This window comes from Trichomycterus rosablanca, chromosome 13, assembly GCF_030014385.1.
Source record: "Trichomycterus rosablanca isolate fTriRos1 chromosome 13, fTriRos1.hap1, whole genome shotgun sequence".
NCBI classification, from domain to species: Eukaryota; Metazoa; Chordata; class Actinopteri; order Siluriformes; family Trichomycteridae; genus Trichomycterus; species Trichomycterus rosablanca.
Genome location: NC_086000.1, coordinates 1935923 through 1955063, shown reverse-complemented (window position 1 = coordinate 1955063; position 19141 = coordinate 1935923). Strand labels below are relative to the sequence as shown.

Here is a 19141-nt window from a genome sequence, read left to right as displayed (position 1 = left end):
TTTGCTCCTGGTCACTCTGTCTGTTTGCTCTGTTTGCTCTGTTTGCTCTGTTTGCTCTGTTTGCCCTGTTTGCTCTGTCTGCTCTGTTTAACCTGTTTAGTCTGTTTAGCCTGTGTAGCTTTGTTAGCCTGTTTAGTTTAGTCACTGTTCAGCCCCTGTCTGTTAGCTTAGTCCTTGTTTGTTAGCCTGTGTGTATTAGCCTGTCCGTTAGCCTGTTTAGTCTGTTTAGTTCTGTTTAGTCTGTTTAGTCCTTAATCCTGTTAGTCTGTTTAGTCCTGTTAATCTGTTTAGTCCTGTTAGTCTGTTTAATCCTGTTAGTCTGTTTAGCCTGTTAGTCTGTTTAGTCCTGTCCAGTCTGTTTAGTCCTGTTAGTCTGTTTAATCCTGTTGGTCTGTTTAGTCCTGTTAATCTGTTTAGTCCTGTTAGTCTGTTTAATCCTGTTAGTCTGTTTAATCCTGTTGGTCTGTTTAGTCCTGTCTTTTGTTATATTAAATCTGTTGTTTACACATCTCTGCGTTTGTGTCCGCCCCTCCTGTCCGTCTAGCCCACATAGCGTTACATTATACATAGACTAATATAGATTAAACATAACTATTATATATTATACATAGACTAATATAGATTATACATAGATTATTATAGATTATAGACTAATATAGGTTCAACATAACTATTATATATTATACATAGACTATTCTAAATTATACATAGATTATTATAGATGTCTGTTTATTTACAGATTTAGTGATGTGACAGGTTTTTTATTACATTTTATAGAACAAACTAATAAGAAATATTTTTAGTTTTATTACAGGTAAGAAAAAAATCTGTGCTGTACATCAGCTGTAACTCTAAAGCTCAACTGAAGCCTGCTGCTGATTATATAAGCATATAAAAAGGCCTTTTTTTCTTGTTTGTTTCTGGGACATTTCCAATTCCCTTCTGCCAATCACCTGCCAATTCCTGAGATTGCATATCATAGCAACAGACAAGAGACCTCGTCTAACCCACAAAGTTAGAATCATGTACCCAAGTCCTCTAATCATAAGTTCCTCCTCTTCTCTGCCCATTCGGGCCGTGAGCAGTGAGCGGATCCGTCCCAGCGCGTCCTGCAGGCCGAGCGTGTCCTCTACAGCATTTCGGCTGATGCAGTAGGCTTTTTCCAGGGGGCCGAGCATCTTGCCGGCCAACCCGGTGTACTGGAGGCGCAGGAGGCTGAATGCGGTTCGCACCAGAGCCGGATCCTTCATGTGACTCTCGCGAGCCCAGCGCATCACGGTGTCAGAGATCAGGCACTGAAGAGAAACTGAAGGGAATAATAATAATCCCAAGTGTCACTTATTAATTTTTGTTTTTGTGACTGTAAATAACATTACAATTCCTACCAGGCTTAGTCACGATGTCCTCTTCAACCACGCCTGACATCCTCCTCTTCAGACGCACCATTTTGTCGACTAGGTTTGTTAATCGGGACCCACTGAGCTGCTCCGCCTCGTCTCTGCTTTTTACGGCTTCGTCCGTCTCAACTCCTGTTACACACGACATTTTTTTTCTCCTCGTTTGCAACATCGAACTGATTTTATGGGTAGAAAAGCTTGTTTATGATTGGTCGTTTACCACAGTGGTTCTGGAGATCTGAATGGAAATCCCAAAACAGATCTTTAATGTCATCTGGACAGGGGCAATCCTGCTGCTCCTCACGAAAATTCAGCAACATGTTCATCTGAGAAAGTATAAAGTAAGACACGATGCCTTAGGATCAGCGTTAAGACCTGGTACATGCCTTTGTTACTTCCAAACTAGACTACAGCAATTCTCTCGTCAAAACCCTCGCCGACCCCTGCAGATCGTTCAGAACGCTGCTGCTCGAGTTCTGACCCAGTCTAAAAAACATGAGCATATCACCCCGGTATTAGAACGACTCCACTGGCTCCCAGTCAATAAGCGTATTCAATATAAAATTTTAGTGCTCACTTTAAAGGCACTTCATGGTCTGGCCCCCTTGTATTTGGCTAATCTTCTACACCGCTATGTCCCATCTCGTAGGTTAAGGTCGTCGAATGCTGGTCTCCTGGTTGCTCCAAGGTTTAGGTTGACCACCATGGGTGGTAGATCTCTTTCTCTGAGTTTAAATCTCTTCTAAAAACATTCTTGTTTACTCAGCACTTTCACTCGTCTTCTTCTGTTTCTGTTTGATCTTGTTTGTTTGTGATTATGATTCCTATGTAAAGCGTCCTTGGGTACTGTGAAATATAAGTTGAATTTATTTTTATTATTATTATTATCCTGTTAAAAACCTTTTATTTATTTTATCTTTTGCCATTACTTTGCACTTTAACCTGGTTTCCTACAAGTCCACAATTAGTATTTTTGAAATTGTACTAATTACTGGAGATAAAAACACAAGCATGAAGTTTTGAGTGTCCAAAAAAACTTAAATCTTGAAGCTATGTTCAGTACAAACTTGCTTTAATCATATTGTTTTTAAAGCCTGTAGTGCAGAACTTGTTTATTACTGTTCCTGGGATCTGTAGAGATTCTATACACCATACTGATCATATTTCTTACCTGGAAGAATGCACAACTGTTTTTAATCCCCAACACTAAATAAATATGACATTCACGCCCATCCTGCACTTATCACAATCTTTATCACTGACCAGTTCAATTCTTCACGACCACTGACCTGCTCTTGAGGTGGAGAGCGGAATTCTTTGGTCTTGCGGGCGGTCAGGGCAGCCGACATGTTGAGCGCCTCCATGACCCCGTTGTAGCGAGAGCGCTGGTTGGCCTGAAGACGAGCCACCAGATCGGCGGAGAAGGTCGCCACGGCCTCGACCCGGTGACGCAGCTGGCAGTCGCACAGGTACTGCAGCAGGTGGCACAGCTGGGAACGAGACGTAGGCGGACACCATTATACTCATTATATGATATACGTACGCCGATCAGGCATAACATCATGACCACCTTCCTAATATTGTGTTGGTCCCCCTTTTGCTACCTAAACAGCCCTGCAACTGTGTATTCAGACACCTTTCTATCAGAACCAGCATTAACTTCTTCAGCAATCTGAGCTACAGGAGCTCGTCTGTTGGATCGGACCACACGGGCATCAATGAGCCTTGGCCGCCCATGACCCTGTCGCCGGTTTCCCACTGTTCCTGATAGATACTGACCACTGCAGACCGGGACACACCCCACAAGAGCTGCAGTTTTGGAGATGCTCTGACCTGCTCAAATTCTTACGCCCATTTTTCCTGCTTCTAACATCAACTTTGAGGATAAAATGATGAAGAGTTATTCACTTCACCTGTCAGTGCTCAGAATGTTATGGCTGGACATTATAGTATATGCTGTATATATTTCAATATATGGGACAGTGGTAGCCTAGTGGGTAGAGCTTTGGGCTATCAGTTGAAAGCTTGCAGCCACTGTTGGGCCCTTGAGCAAGGCCCTTTACCCCTTTCAGCCCCAGAGCTCCAGGTTTATTTTTTACTATAACCGTACCTCTAGTTGAACTGCTTCTGGTAGCTTTATCTGTAGCAACACTCGTTCAGGGCTGAGCCTTCCTCCCTCCTCTTCTTTATTATATTCATCATCATCATCATCCTCCAATCCCAGAGAATCATACTCCCTCATGTAAGCAGATGGAAGAATAAGTGAGAGGACACGGTGCAGATCAGAAGGCTGGTACACACCCATCAGGAGAAGCGTGTGTAACAGCTGGAGGAGAGGAACAAGCAGCAGCTCTGTGCTGCCTCCGACAGGATCCCTGATATCCTGCCCTACCGAGTGCACTGCATCCCCCAACATGGCAACCGTCACAGACTTTAGAATCTCTAATGGGAACGCCGGACTGTGCTGGAAAGGATCACCGAAACCCGTGCGCACAAAGCACGGCGAGCTGGAGTGCATTCTGGGTCGGAGAGACGTACCGATCTCACTTCCTGGGAGGCCGTGCCGTCTCCCTTCGCGCTCGAAGAGCGTAACGGCCCGCACGGCGTCGCTCATGGGCACGACATACTCGCGGCTGGCGGCCCGCCTGGCGCCGGCGTGGACACCGAGGTGGACGGTCGTCAGGAGGCCGTAGAATCCCGTTCGCAGGATCCCGGGCATTTGTGAGCACCGCAGGGCGAAGAGGAGCTGTGACTGGTCGACGTGGCTGCACAGGGCGTGGCTCACGGGAATGTTGCCATGGGCGCAGAGGGCAGAGTAGAGGCGCAGGGTGTGGTCGTGGAACTCTAGCAGGTGGTCCAGTTCAGAGAGTTCAAGAATGTCTACGCACCTAAGACAGGGGCGACAGGTTATTAGTACGGCACTACCCAAACGCTTAAGATTCGCATTAATGTCAGGCTTGATACATAATTAGGGGCAAGTCAGGAAAGTGCACCAATGCCACAGACAGGGCTTCGAGAACCACCCCTTTCCCCCCTATAACACAGATGTTATGTCTGTGGGCCAATAGCAGATGAAGGGTTTGAATCTCAGCTGTATCGGGCTAGAACATTGTGCCCACGGAGCTTCATAAACAATATATTTAAGTAAAACACAATTATTGATCCTTTAAGATCCTTTACATATTCATGTAAATCTAAAGTGGGCAAATTGTTCAGCCCTGTGAAGTACAATTTTTTAATTATGCTGGGTAATTGAGCAGACAATACACTGTTTTCTACATAAGTACATCATAAACCAAAGTCCAGCTTTATATTTTCAGTTTATTTGCCCTTCAGCTAGCACACTGACTTTCCGTCCTTCTACCTGTCTTCTTCGGGGATGTGCAGAGTCATGGTCTGTAGACTCTCGGCGCACTGTGCCCTCCAGCCCTGCCTCTCCTCCAGCCGTGTCAGCTCCACGCGCGGGGCACGTTCCGGTAACCGAGTCCACCTCACGGGTATCAGGGACTGCACACTGAGCCTGGGAGGACACTGAGGCTCGGTGTTATTCCTCTGGCTCCGAAACAGGCCTGCGGACAGTGGTAACACACCCTGCACAGAGACAGGCGGGTCAGTTTTATTTATTATGCAGACTCGAGGACAACGAAGATGTCGGCAGAGAGGGCAGAGTGTTTGACCGTGTGTACCTTGATGCGTCCAAGTTCAAACTGGAAGATGTCGTGACTCGTGGCTTTGGCAAAAACAGCTGGGAACAGCTTCGTGCCCGGCTCCACCTACGGGTGTGAGAATTTGCAGGCTAGAAGTCACCGTAATTTATTCCAAGGATTCATCTACGGATTTTGGAGTAAACGCTGTTAGTTGCTTAGCTACAACGTGGGTAAATATCTGGTATGACCTTGCTGAATGATCTCTTATTTACCTTGTATTGGACAGACAGCTGTGAACTGCTGACCTGATACTGGGGTTAGTGATAGAACTGGGGTTAGAAGCCTGCTTATATAAGTCAGAGTCAGAGTTACCACACAGGAGCTCGCTAAAATAATATAGGTACCTGATAGAACGTTCCCATTTCCTTCCCATTAGCAGTGTAGGTAAGAAACCCAGTCGCTGTGTCAACCAGACAGCCGATCTCCAGCCCGCTGCTACTGCGGCCGTGAGAGAGACCAGTGCCCTCTGCAGCACACACCATGTAACAGCAACTGCGCTTATCACTGGCAAACATAAACACAAGCACGTAAAGACTCTCAGACACTTCAGCGTCGAACCATACACCGCTACGGTCAATCACCTCTCGACAACTTTGCCCCACTCGTCTCCGAGTGTGACCGTCACCGTGCACACTTCCTCCAGGTCAAAGGTTTGCCCGTGAGGGTGGAAACGAGAGGTCGCCCACCCAACCCAGATACAGGATGGTTCTTGGCCACTGAGGATCTTCACAGAGTAGTAGTGCTGCAGAGGAAATAAATAAAAGAAGCTTGGTGGACGTGATCCCAACATCATAAAGTACACAAGCAAGCAAAAAAGTAAATGTCTGTAGTCTGTAGTCCCGTGCCTTAGTGCAGTGAGCAAGGTGATTACAGTCGTCCTTTTCGATCGCCAGCACCTCCTCCAGCAGCCGCGCTGAAGAACCACTCGTGTTCAGTTCCGGCTTCTTTTTCAAGAGAAATCTACAAAGTGCCAAACAGTATGAGCTTAAAATTGTCATATATGAATAACACTGATGATCTCTTCATCACGGCACCTGTTAGTGGGTAGGATATACGTATATCAGGCAGCGAGTGAACATTTTATCCTCAAAGTTGATGTTAGAAGCAGGAAAAATGGGCGACTGGGTGTTCCCAGTCTGCAGTGGTCAGTATCTATCAGGAACAGTGGTAAACCGGCGTCAGGGTCATGGGCAGCCAAGGCTCATTGATGCACGTGGGGAGCGAATGCTGCTGTAGCTCAAATTGCTGAAGAAGTTCATGCTGGTTCTGATAGAAAGGTGTCAGAATACACAGTTGCAGGGCTGTTTTGGCAGCAAAAGGGGGAACAACACAATATTAGGAAGGTGGTCATAATGTTATGCCTCATTGGTGTATCTGATAGCCTTTTAATTCAAGGTTACTTGCATATTTAATGCAGTTTAAACCAAATCCACTGTAAAGTAATGCATATTTCTTTTTATATGGCTTCTTCTTCAAAAAGAATATACAGCACAAATACAGATCTTTACGCCAGTGTTATATAATCTAGCTAAGATATGAGGTACCACCAGGGTCGAGTGAGGGCTCGGTCTTATTTTTCTAGTAGCGTTTCGTCTCATCAAGCATCTTGGTGGGTAAGCCTACTGACCTCTGTTTGAGTTTGGACGGCTTCTCCTGGGCGTGGTCCTTATGGTTGTTTAGTCTGTCCCTGCTTCCTGTGTGTCTGTGAGCCGACTTCATAAGCATTTCGAAGTCGGAGTCCGCCTCGCCCTCGTCTGGCTCTCTGATCTGACATGTCGCGCCGCTCCCGGGAGGGACCGTTCCTTCTGCAGGTTTGGAGAAGACCCGCGCACACGCTACGGGCAGGCTTAGTCGAAAGAACTCGACCCTGGAGCTGAGACCGATCGGAGAGCCCGTCGACCTCCGGGTGACTTTCAGCGCTGGCGGGCGATTGACTGTCTCATCGATGCGACAGACCTGCGAGTACGAAAGCACAGACTAGGCTCTCTAGGACTGTAGATTAATGTACTTATTGGAGCTCATACATACCATATATTGACTTATTTAGGGCTACATGCAAAACACTTGAATGCTACCTGAATGCTGTTACCTGTAACTGAGGATGGTCTTCTGGTATTGGTACGAATAGAGGCTCCCTCCAGCTCATCCACAGAGGCGGATCTCTGCTCATATTGAGGGCGAAAGGTTGGTATCCTTCTTGGAGGCCGCACACACTGTAGTATCTCAGCGAGGTGACCTCTCGGCCCAAATTCAGCCGCCCCACCTGATTTGCACCCAGACTGCACACGGGTACAAATCCTGTCATCAAAAACAACCGAACTGTGTTCAAGTCTTTCCCAGTACTATAGACATGAAATCATTAGGGTTATTCATACTTACTGATTAATTTAAGTAATTGCCCCCAGCAGTGATAACAGGTAACACATTAATATGTATGTACATGTTACAATAACTTACCATTAGATGTACTGAAGCCCTTGGAAGCAATCTCGGAGCCACTGCTGTTCAGCTGCAGCTCTCCGTTTAGAGTGACCATCATGGTCCTCCGGGTCAAATCCAACAGACATCCTATAACGTCTCCGTTCTTCCAGGCGTGGCCCAGTGGGACTGGACTGCCATGCCACCACTGGCCCTTTAGAACAAAGTAGAACATGTACATGAACAAAACAAAATCATATATATATAATACAGTGCTAATTAATGGCTGTAATACCTTTGATCCATCAAACACGAAGGCCTGCTCATCTGTTAACGTCTCCATATCAGGTCTGCACTCGGCTCGTGCCCAGCCCACTCGCATCTCTCCGTCAGTTACCGCCTCGACCTCAAAATACCATTTTCCATCACTCACGGCACGAGTGCGCTCCACGCGGAAGATGCGGAACGTCTGGCTTGCAGTTCCCGCACCAGGATTCAGGGCTGTAATGCGGGGAATGTTTCTTCTTCATTAGTAATAGTCATTTTTGCAAGTTACTTTACTATATTGGGTTAAAATTCAGCCGCATATGCTGTATTAAATCTTCGATGTTGATTATTGTCAGTATTTGTAACACTCACACTCATGTTGCTCTAACGGTTCCACTGTATATCCAAGGCCGAGCAGACTACCAACGGCGTCTCTTGCTGAATCTTTCCTGGAACGCTTGCTTTTCTCATCCAGCAGACAGAAGGGCACCAGCTGAGGATTCCTCTTCCCCTTAATATCCTAAAACATGATTATATTCCTCAATCAAGACTTCATCATTATTGCACGGCTTACTATATTAAAGAAACAATTGGGCTTTTCTTTTGGGCAGTATAGTTAACCACACTGATAAAACTTGCTTTGTGGAATTTACAATGGATAAAATGCATAAATCCGACAATTTACTGATATTTGCCCTAAATACCTGCTGTATATAATTAGATACACTGATACTGCTGTTCGATTGGACGCCAAATCACATTTTAAAGCATTTCGGTGAGTTTTATTTCTACTTCACCTGCTGTGGTGCGTAGGTCCATCCCTGTCTAATGCGTTCCCTGGCCCAGATGTTGTGCTCGTTCTCAGCCAGTGCTTCCACCAGAGCTTCGTGAGCAACGGTTAGAGAAACTCTGGACTGATCCACCGGAGCTGGTGTGTATCCAGTGCACAGTTCATACCTGCACAGGCGGAATTTAGGACACTTTTGAGATCTACACCAAGATGTCTGTCATTCAATAATTCATTTACTTAATTGAATGTGTTAGTTGAATTAAGCCAGGAATCTAAAGTTTCAAATTGGGTTGATTAGACCCAAACAAACCTTTCAACAGTGCAGCAATTTGAAGTAAATCAGACGTGTTTATTAGTTATAAAGAGAACCATGCATTCCTTATTGAGACGTACTTGTTTGAGAGCTGAACGTACTTCACACTCTCCTCTTCATGGTCATCAGACAGTCCGATATGAGCTTTAAGAGCCAAAATTGTCCTTTAGAAGTGCAAAACAACATTACAGTAGGCATCAGAGTACATGCATCACATCACTAGATTTCATAATAAATGCATAGCAAAGAAAAAGCACCTTATAGTGTGTTCAGCAGCTTTCAGGTTCTTGTCTTTCTCCTCATCTGGAAGTTTGGAAAACTCCACCAGTCCAGGGTGAACATGTTTAAGGTCGTCTCTCACCTGCAACACACACACACACAGTTCCTACAGGGTCACTGAATTTAATTATATGAAAACCAAATTATAAAAGCACCCAGGTAGTGCAGCTGCAGCAAATCTCCATCACACAAACATGCTTTTTATTACTTTTAATATCTTATTGAACAGTTTTCTGTGTTTGGTGTGAATAGTCTTACACTTACAGGTCCGTAGGTCCAGCCCTGCTCCATCTTATCCGAAAGCCAAATTTCATGCAGATTCTCAGCCAGTCTCTCTCGGATCAGCTCGAGCTGAGGTGGCAGCACCACCTGATTCGTACAGAAAACAACCACACAGGTTAAAAGTATATCGTACATACAGCTTTATGCAATACGTGCAAATCGTTTCTAGCCTGTTTGACCTACCTGACTGGTCCCCAAAGGTGTTGGGGTAAAAATCACAGGGTCAACGGACACAACGGGGCCTAAAAGGTCACGTAGCCCATCATCCCGAACCTGGATAACTTCCTCACATGACTCCAGCCTACAGCGCCCCCTAGGCAGCAACGCTTCAGCACAAGGGGAGAATCCGGCTGGAGGCAGGAACCTGAACTCGCCCTGCTGGCCTCCGAACAGCAAACAAACCCTACGTCAAAAATTCAAAATCAAACCACCACAGAGATCCGGGTTCAAATCTCAGCTGTGCTACCGGCCGGTGGAGAGTCTACACAGACATATTCGGTTCTATCTGGGGGTTGCCGAAGCCCTGTAATGGATTGCAAGGTATTTAAAAACAAGTGAGTACCTGACTCCAGCCGAAAAGCTGACAACAGGAAACATCATGCCATCGATGCCAAAATTCTCCAGCATGCCCTGCACAGGCTGCCCATTGACCCGGAAGGAAATACAGGGCGCGCTGAGGTCAATGCAACAGCTTATAACGTCGTCTTTCCTAAGCAGACGCTGATTGGATGAGCTGACCCTACGACTAACGCCACCTATGTTGAAAAACAGACTACTGCAGTTATAATGATAATTATATAACAATATAATATAGTAACAAAACAATTGTAATAACAACCAGGACACTAAAACCTACGAATTTCATATCACCCATCTCACCTGTCCACAGGTGCAGTCCATCAAATCCGTATGAGCAGAGATCATCTCCCACTCCGTTTGACCCCCAGCTGTGACCTCCGGTTGGAGACGGGTGGTAGCCTGCGGTACACGCCCAACCCACCCTCAGATGAGTGGGCTCAGCTGTCACAAATGGCTCCACTCTCTCCACCACCACCTCGTAGTACCACTTCCTGTACTGGGCAGAACCGTCTCCCATGCAGAGGTAGATGTTCGGCCGAATGCTGACACGACACACACAATGAGCAGCAACCTCTAATGTGCAAGGTTACCGTCTTGTACTTGTTAGGTGTTACGTCCTGACCTACCATACCCAAGAGGGGCACACATGGGTGGCATAGCAGCTATTCTGTGTTTTTACTTCTGCCCACAAGTTCCCTTGTCTGGTTTCTTTGGTAAGCATTTGGGTTCTCACTCACTGGTGGACTGAGTAGCTGGTGAAGTTGCACATGATGTTTATTCTGAAAGCCGTCCCTTTGTTTTCCAAATTTCCTGTCTGTCTTTCCTCTTTCGACTCCCACTTCAGGATGTGGACCTGGTTAAGTCTCTTGTACTTGGTTTTATCCTTTAATATGTTTGCTTTGATTTATCTGCTTAACCAAGAACTATAGCTCTAATCTATAGATCAATGTACAAATACCACCCACCACCTAAATTGTAATGTATTATATTTTTACCTGGTGACCTGGTTGACCATTCTGGTTTGCAGCAGTAGTTCTCTCTCGGGCAGCAGAGTATCACAGATTAGGTGCTGATTTGAGCGCACAGCTGTTCCGTGACACACACACAGTAAACACAACACCTCCAAGATCTGAAAACACAAACACACAGTACAGATCCAGTGAGAAATTTCAGTCAGAACAGGAGTAACTGGGGTAACATATACAAACTAAGAGAGAGCACCTTGTGATTTCGCCCGTGTTTATCTAAGAGTGACATGATAGATCGGATATGGCATTCTTTAATGAAATTTAAAGCCTCTGGACTTTCCATTAACACACAATGCAGCACCTCCAGGATTCCTAAAACAAGGAAAAGAAGGAGACGTAGTACAGAAAGAAGACTGTAAATAGATGTATAGTTAACACAATTTTAATACATAATAGCACTGAGATGCCACAGACAAGTGCACCTTCCTATGTCTAGGCTGTTCGGCCACCCATCCCAACCCCCCTGCAAAGACATAACCAATTTATGTGTGTTTGTAGGTGCCCAACCAGCTGATAGAACTGCTGAGGTTCAAACCCAGCGACCCAGTGCTACTGGTAGCGCTTTTCTTACAGCTGTGCCACACGAGCACCCCCTGGTAAAGATATAACATTAAAAATCGTTTGTATGATGTATTATACAACCATTACTTATACACTATATGGTAAAATACAAAAATGTTTGTAGTTAGCTTTACAATTATTGGTACCTTGGAAATTATTTGAAGTATTTGAGTACAAAATGGCTTTTAGTCCAACAGAAATAAGGAAACCTACCAGTGGAGGCCTCGAGTTTTTCTAATCTGCTGACAAGCCACTCCAGGGAGCTGGAAAACTGAGAGCAGTTATGCTGATTACCTCGAATTAGTGCAGCTATGTGCAAAAAGACAGAAGAAAATAGATCAGTCTAATTGTTTGAGGTTTATTTGCTATGATTATCTGTACCTGTGCACTAAATGATTGATAGACAATTATCTTTAGCTTCGTTTGTGTTGTTTTATCCATCTAAGTGCAATTCAACATTTTATTGCTTAATCAGATGAGTGTAATGTTTTACCCAGAAGCTCATAAAGGGAGCTTAAGATGGTCTGCCATGCATGTCCAGCCTCTTTTCCAGCAGCCTCGGCGAAATGAGCCGCACTGGAATACATGTGCAGGTGATCAATGCAGTCTAGGACCAAGGTAATTATACCCTAAAAAATGCAGAGACAAAAGGTGCATTCACAAACCTAAGTAAATAAAATATTTAAACTGTATAATTTGTATTAAAACAGGATGATACCTCCTCCTGAAACAGGTTCTGCCTGTTTTTCAGTGCTTGGATGCTGCTCTGTCTGGATTCATGACTCGAGCATTCATCAGGCAGCTGAAAGTAACCAATTAAATCGTTCAAACTCAGAAGTAGTGTGTCTATTGGAAGATCTGACGTTGTTATGTTGGCTCTGTGATTAAGTTCATCCAGTCCCCTGACATACAGAAACAAAAACAACAAATTAATTTGCAATCAGACACTCAAACGTCATAGAAATTCTTAATTGGTGGTGGAAATCTGGTAAATAAAACTTGAGATGTAAGATTTTTACCTTTTAAATCGTTTTAAAATGAGAGCTGAGCTTCGAATGAGTCCTGCAGCTTTAGATTCCTCTATCTGGGAGTGAGAGAATGTCAGTCCATCATCCATATGACCCTCTGAATGAAGGATGGCCTGCAAAGGATCACAAAGCCCGTCTGTTGGTCCAGAGTAAGCCTGAAACGCTAAGTTCACCACACGAAACAGGCGGCGGAATTTACCTGTTTATGCAGCTTCATCTCTTTCCTCCTCCTGGAGTCGCTGGTCTGGTAGGTGAGCCAAAGTCCTGTGTCTACATGCTGGACTAAACAGATAGAGTCACCGTATTTGACATCAGGTGTCCCCATCCCCTCTTTCTTATGGACACTATTAGTGAGTTCATGGCCAGAATCCTATATAGAAGCACATAAGTATTGAATTACGTCACTAAATGACCTAATTTAACCCATTTAATCAGCCTCTATTATCAGTGCTGTTTAAACAACATCATGTACAGATGAGTACAGAATGCAATTAAGAAGCAAACAGGCTGCAAGCCGCATTTATTTATAAGTCACATGACCTTTGACGGGCGGAGACAAAAAGCGGTGGATTTAACGTCAGCCTGCGCTCTCTCCACCAGGCCCAGTCCTCGATCCGGTGTCAGGCCCAAATATTTTCCTGTGGTCACATGGTATAGGCGGAACGGCTCCCCCCAGCGAGTGTGGCTCCCACTCCAACTACACATGTAGATCACACACATACATACACACACACACAGGTAAGTGACGCTCCTACGGTGGTTCCTTTCTACTGATGTATCCTACTAAACCTGCTGTACTTACGAGACACGTAACATCTCCATCCTCCATAGAGAGCGAGCTTGATTTGAGACAGAACCACCTTCAAAATGAACTAATCTGAAATGAATGGTAGAGAGAGCGGAATCACGCACAAGCACAAAATTAATAGCTGATATGACCTGAAATAATACATAGAAGCATCTCTTATAAACCTGCGCTCGTCCTCTCCATTCTTAGCAGGTGGGACGGTCAAACATTCATCTGTGTGGCCATGTAGCAGGCGCAGAGTGTCTCCTCCTCTTAGGTGACCTGCGTGTCAGTAAAGATTTCTTGATGTATTTGAGCAGATGTTATAAAAGCAAATTATATAAACCTGAACTCCATCACTGAGAAGCTAGACAGTCCATCACTTACTCCTCGTTTACATATTACATACTATAGCTATATAGAGAACAAAGTACTCACACATAACCCAAAGAGTAAACAAACTCCACACACAAACATCAGTTCATCACTTCTCTTTTTATATCAATTTCATTAGCCGCTTTAAGCTGGTCAGGGTCCAACACTTGGTGGAAGGCAGGCTTGGTACATAGCGAATCATGTCTGTGTAGAAGCCTGATCGGCCAATAGCACCACTGAGATTGGTGTAGTAAGCAATACTGGACAGCACACCAAATGAATGCAGATCTTTTTGGTTTTAACTAAAGGGACCTAAAGTTAACCAAAATCATATTAAAAAGCCAGTGTGGGGTGTGATGAGTGTTAAACATGAGTCAGAACGCACAGCAGTAAACAATCAATGGTGTAATCAGTGGTTTAAGATCGTAATACAACCTCGATGTGCATCTCAGATCATTGGGTTCTGTTTTTATCTGTAATGCACTATTTATAACACCTTGTGTGTCTTTGAAGAATCGATGCAATACCTTGAGCTTGAGACGAGCCAGAAGAAACCAGAGACACGCGCCACAGAGTAAGCTGAAAAGCTGCGTCAACACTGGCACTGATACTCTCATCATCCCCACCTGAGCCCCACGAGACATGCTAAAAAACATTTATATCTTATTCATATCTTATCTGATGAATTATATATACATTTGTTGTTTTTAGGTGAAAAGACAAGCCAGTAATGAAGATAAAAGAAAAATACCAGGTATCTCTCGGAGGAGACGCTGACCAAAATGAGATCATCACCCACTCTGACCTTCTCACCCTCTGACCTTTGTTTGGAAGCCGGCTGGACTGTCCACCAGCACGTCTCACCTGAAAACACAGATCACACTCACTGATGCATTCACACTTACAGTACTTACAATAAAACGCAAGCCAATTTACAGACTTCATTATTAAGACCTGACAACAATTAACATGTTAAATAAATGCTACCCATTATGTAGATCTCATGCATTTTCAGCTGGGACTCACTAAGCGCTTTTGTAAATATGAGAAGAAGTTTGGAATTTGATATTTCAAGCTCAATCCTAGGAACTATATTACCTGCTACTTCCTCCTGTAGACCGACATCAAATGCGAGCTTGTCGGCTGACAGCCCAGAGGACGCCAGGCAGCTTAGATACTAAATAGATGGGAAGGTATATTTAAAATAATATTCTGAACTGCCACAATCAATAAAAATGTGGACTTAAGCACTTAGATTGGCTTACCATGTTGCTGTGGACATGTCTGAGCAGCAGCGTCTGGCCGTAGAGAAGCGTACGTTGGCCTATGGTTTCGGCTGACTGAAGAGATACAAGGCGCAATTAATTTTTTAGAATGCTGTTATTCTACATTATGCTAAAACTGATGTGGGATCTTAAGGGGTTAAATAATAAGTATTAGCTAAGTAAACTGCAGACTTCGGGTTCCCACTGTATGAAGTAAGAAAGCTGGTTCTTCACCCCCATGTGTGGGTCTTCATGGTTGGCAAGCATTTCCTGCAGAGCGCGAACCGACACACACCTGTCCAGCACAAACACACACAGCGACAGGTCTGCAGGAACATTCTGAGGAAAAAAACACTCACATATTATCAAGCTTCCATGATTTTTCTCCACCAATGTAGGCCAGGTAAGTTTTCTGCTAGCTTTTGCAGGTGGCCCTTTTGTGTATAGTATTTTCTGGCAATATGAGGCTTAGATTCCATTATATGTTATCTATAATTAATATTAACTGGGATGTGTTCAGGTGTCTTACCTTGGAGTTTGAAGTGGACTCAAGAAAGCAGAGTCGTCCTCCAAACCCATCTGCAGCCAAACACAACTTCTGCTGGAGGGGAGCAGCCAAGCAACAGCGCAGCACTAGCTCATCTGACTGCACATACAAACACATAATATAGTTATATAAAACTGTAAATACCTTGCACACCAGTGATGCTGGAATTCAATTGTGGATAGACTGTGCCTTTCCTATACTGTTGGCAAAAAGTTAGAAGCATATAATGTATTTTATAAAATTAATTTTATACACATGAGTAATGAGTGTAGATGAAACACTTGAGCTCAGTAATTAGGTCTGGTGTCCACATACTTTTGGATATATATAATCTAAATACTTTACTACTAAATGTTTAGGTACATTTCACCTCAGGTCTTAAAAGGATTATGATTGGTAGGCTAGCTCTATTTGGTAAACTTTAATTACCTGGTATTTGTGACTACCTAGTAAGGTAAAAATTTAATTAATTTAAATAATTAACCTAAATTTGGTATAACAAAACACTTGTTTTAATTATACACAACAAATGCAGAATTATATGCTATCAAATTATAGAGTTTTATAGAAATAATTCACAGGTTAACGATATATAGAATTTACCTGATACTGAGGTGGACCGTTACTGATGACTGTTACTGGCTCGAGCGCTCGGAAATTCAAATTAATCAGCAGTTTGCCGCGCAAATTCAAATCAATAGTGGTCAAACTGAATCTTCTCAAAGAGTCAAATCAAAACGGTACCATTTAAGAGTCATATAAATACTATACGATTTACAGTCGAATATTTTCATTAAGTCAAATTAATAGTTAAAAAACAGTAGACAATATTAATAAGATTGCAGGAAAAGCCTTTAAAAATCTTTTAAATGAGTAGGAGAAATACAATACCATTAGGAGTCGACTTTGTTCAGTGAGTCATAGTGAGTCATAATAACACGACGCCAATCAGAGTCGACTCTCTTTAGTGAGTCACTTTTAACAGCCAAATGGCTCCTGATTCATTAACAGTTTAAGCACAAACAATCGATCTTAAGGTTTAAACTTGTTTGTTTTCGATGTTTTTTAATGTCTGCTGGGTTAACGTGTTATTCTACATCCTAATTAACAACATAGCATTTAAATACAATGTGTTTATTATAAAATAAACAGCACAACACTGCAATACCTAAACACTATACACGAATAAACTTATTACAAAAAGTACCACAGTGTTCCTTCTTGTGAAGTTTGTTTGTTTATTAGGATTTTAAAGTCATGTTTTACACTTTGGTTACATTCATGACAGGAACGGTAGTTACTCATTACACAAGATTCATCAGTCCACAAGGTTAATTTAGTATCTCCAATTCACCTCACTTGCATGTCTTTGGACTCTGGGAGAAAACCGGAGCACCCGGAGGAAACCAACGTGGACACGGGGAGAACATGCAAACTCCACACAGAAAGGACCCGGACCGCCCCACCTGGGGATCAAACCCAAGACCTTCTTGCTCCCTCTTGTGAAGAAACTTCCTGCTAAACATGAGCAAGTAAGTTACAAGCCAGATAATTAAGTTAATTCTAAATGTATTTAATGGCTCTTTGCTTCCAGGCAGCTACCTGCGTTCAATTTAAAGGCCCAAATTTTCTAAACGCACACATCGCTTATTGTGATCAATTCACAGGCCTCAGTTTACCATCTCTAGTTGCGTGAACCAAGAATAATGCAGTTTAGTAGATGGTGGAATTGACGATCCTGTTCACAAATGAATGTGTACAATGTAAAACTGAATTTTCAGGCTGTTTCAATCTTTAGCTTTAGTTACTATATCACCATATAAAACTCACAAAATGCATTTTTTAACATTATTGTCTATTTGTCAATAAGCCTTTCAAAAATGAGAACTACCTACCAATAATGTTCAACTGCTACTCTTGAGTTGTACTGAGTTGTTTCAAATGTATTCAAACCCTTTCATTCTTATTTACATCCATCCAACTTGCAATAAAGTGTCATATGTAATAAATAATAACAAATAATAATGAATACATTTACAATTACAATGTATGTTTATTGCCAGCTTGTGATGAGACCAAACCTAAACATAATTAGATGTATGTTTTTGTATTTCCATACAAGGGCAGAAAGAAGGGTTTTATCAGAGAGTCAAAAAAGGAGAATACCAACACCTCTGTACTGTCGCATGGTGAGCGTTAGTGGCTCACACTAGTGATAAAGAAACACATACACACACACACACACACACACACACACACACACACACACACACACACACACACACACACACACACACACACACCCACACCCACACACACACCCACACACACACACACACACACACACACACACTTAAAATAGACACCAGCATTACAACAATCTGCAGCCTGAAGTTTAATAAAATGCAAAATACAATAAGATTACTAATGTGCTAAAACTACATTATCAAGAAACATATAATTTAACAAATAAATTGTAAAAACAGTTCATATTATTTTTTATTACTGAAATAACACATTAACATACTTTTTTTCTTAAGTTTAATTTTTATAATAGAGGTTTAAATGGCAAACACAACTTATTCTATATTAAATTGTAAAACCAGAAATACAGATAGTTCCTTATTGTATGTTTATCCTAAATCTCACATTCACCTCATATTCACTTTTTCCTTAATGTTCTTTTAATTTTCAGACTATGACCAACAAATACCAGTATAGGAAACTCATAACTCCTGCACCCTATGTTTACTTCTGCAGAAAGAGCATTTTGCCATAAACAAGAGCAACTTATTGAAAAACAATTGTTTCCTACTTACGGTTCTGAGGAACTGAACTTCATCATCTCCGTCTGCAGGTGCCATCGTGATCAATGTTTTAGAGCAGAAAGGAACTCACACAGCGATCAGCTACAGGTGATTGAATTGAGAACAGTGAGGAAGGAACCATATAGATACACACTACACAACACACACCCACTCTCTGATAACACAAGGCTGATGGATACACACTACTAGACAACACACACCTAAACACTGATAACACAACACAGCATGGGGTGTGTGTGTGTGTGTGTGTGTGTGTGTGTGTGTAGGGGGGTCTGCTGGAAAGGATAAATGGAAGGAAGGATGATAACTTGGTAAACAATGGTAAGATTTCTGACCTTATTGTAACCATAATCTCAGACTTAATTACAGAAAAAAAAACCAAACATTTAAGTATGACATGTGTTGTCTTCTAGAAACATATTTTGGATTAGTAAAATATTTGTTAGGCAGCAACACAATTTTGATCCTTCCTCCATCACTGTACGAGTAGATCCCAATTTAAACTGTGTTGTACCTTATTTATCTTAAATTTTATTTGTTTTTAACCCAATCCAATTGGAGCTTATCTCTATCACTTTTGACACATGCGCAGCCACCAATAGCTTCTTTTCATGTGCTAGGGGCGGGGGAGCACTACCATCCATGATCATCCACCCCCCATGCAGGTGCCTTGACCGGTCAGCAGTGGCC

At 42.9% G+C, this 19141-nt stretch overlaps 1 protein-coding gene across 1 annotated transcript in view; it reads right to left on the bottom strand.

Moving 5' to 3' along the window:
* The window catches only part of ryr2b (ryanodine receptor 2b (cardiac)), a 61361-nt gene extending 44944 nt beyond the window's left edge, over window positions 1-16417 (bottom strand). Inside the window, exons 1-40 of the mRNA XM_063007871.1 lie at window positions 16395-16417; window positions 16227-16338; window positions 15606-15722; window positions 15311-15415; window positions 15077-15151; window positions 14910-14988; window positions 14563-14675; window positions 14339-14456; window positions 13622-13718; window positions 13452-13526; window positions 13190-13346; window positions 12849-13019; window positions 12641-12762; window positions 12340-12523; window positions 12115-12250; window positions 11835-11930; window positions 11254-11372; window positions 11028-11161; window positions 10333-10574; window positions 10016-10208; window positions 9637-9856; window positions 9436-9540; window positions 9150-9253; window positions 8973-9056; window positions 8587-8746; window positions 8162-8309; window positions 7818-8023; window positions 7562-7736; window positions 7194-7402; window positions 6732-7060; window positions 5950-6064; window positions 5686-5846; window positions 5449-5608; window positions 5084-5170; window positions 4762-4988; window positions 3508-4285; window positions 2687-2887; window positions 1618-1723; window positions 1386-1529; window positions 1030-1306 (exon numbers count right to left, since the gene is read on the bottom strand). Coding sequence (XP_062863941.1) covers window positions 1030-1306; window positions 1386-1529; window positions 1618-1723; window positions 2687-2887; window positions 3508-4285; window positions 4762-4988; window positions 5084-5170; window positions 5449-5608; window positions 5686-5846; window positions 5950-6064; window positions 6732-7060; window positions 7194-7402; window positions 7562-7736; window positions 7818-8023; window positions 8162-8309; window positions 8587-8746; window positions 8973-9056; window positions 9150-9253; window positions 9436-9540; window positions 9637-9856; window positions 10016-10208; window positions 10333-10574; window positions 11028-11161; window positions 11254-11372; window positions 11835-11930; window positions 12115-12250; window positions 12340-12523; window positions 12641-12762; window positions 12849-13019; window positions 13190-13346; window positions 13452-13526; window positions 13622-13718; window positions 14339-14456; window positions 14563-14675; window positions 14910-14988; window positions 15077-15151; window positions 15311-15415; window positions 15606-15722; window positions 16227-16338; window positions 16395-16417 — 6464 coding nt within the window. The remainder of the gene's footprint in view (window positions 1-1029; window positions 1307-1385; window positions 1530-1617; window positions 1724-2686; window positions 2888-3507; window positions 4286-4761; window positions 4989-5083; window positions 5171-5448; window positions 5609-5685; window positions 5847-5949; window positions 6065-6731; window positions 7061-7193; window positions 7403-7561; window positions 7737-7817; window positions 8024-8161; window positions 8310-8586; window positions 8747-8972; window positions 9057-9149; window positions 9254-9435; window positions 9541-9636; window positions 9857-10015; window positions 10209-10332; window positions 10575-11027; window positions 11162-11253; window positions 11373-11834; window positions 11931-12114; window positions 12251-12339; window positions 12524-12640; window positions 12763-12848; window positions 13020-13189; window positions 13347-13451; window positions 13527-13621; window positions 13719-14338; window positions 14457-14562; window positions 14676-14909; window positions 14989-15076; window positions 15152-15310; window positions 15416-15605; window positions 15723-16226; window positions 16339-16394) is intronic.
* Window positions 16418-19141: the final 2724 nt, after the last annotated feature.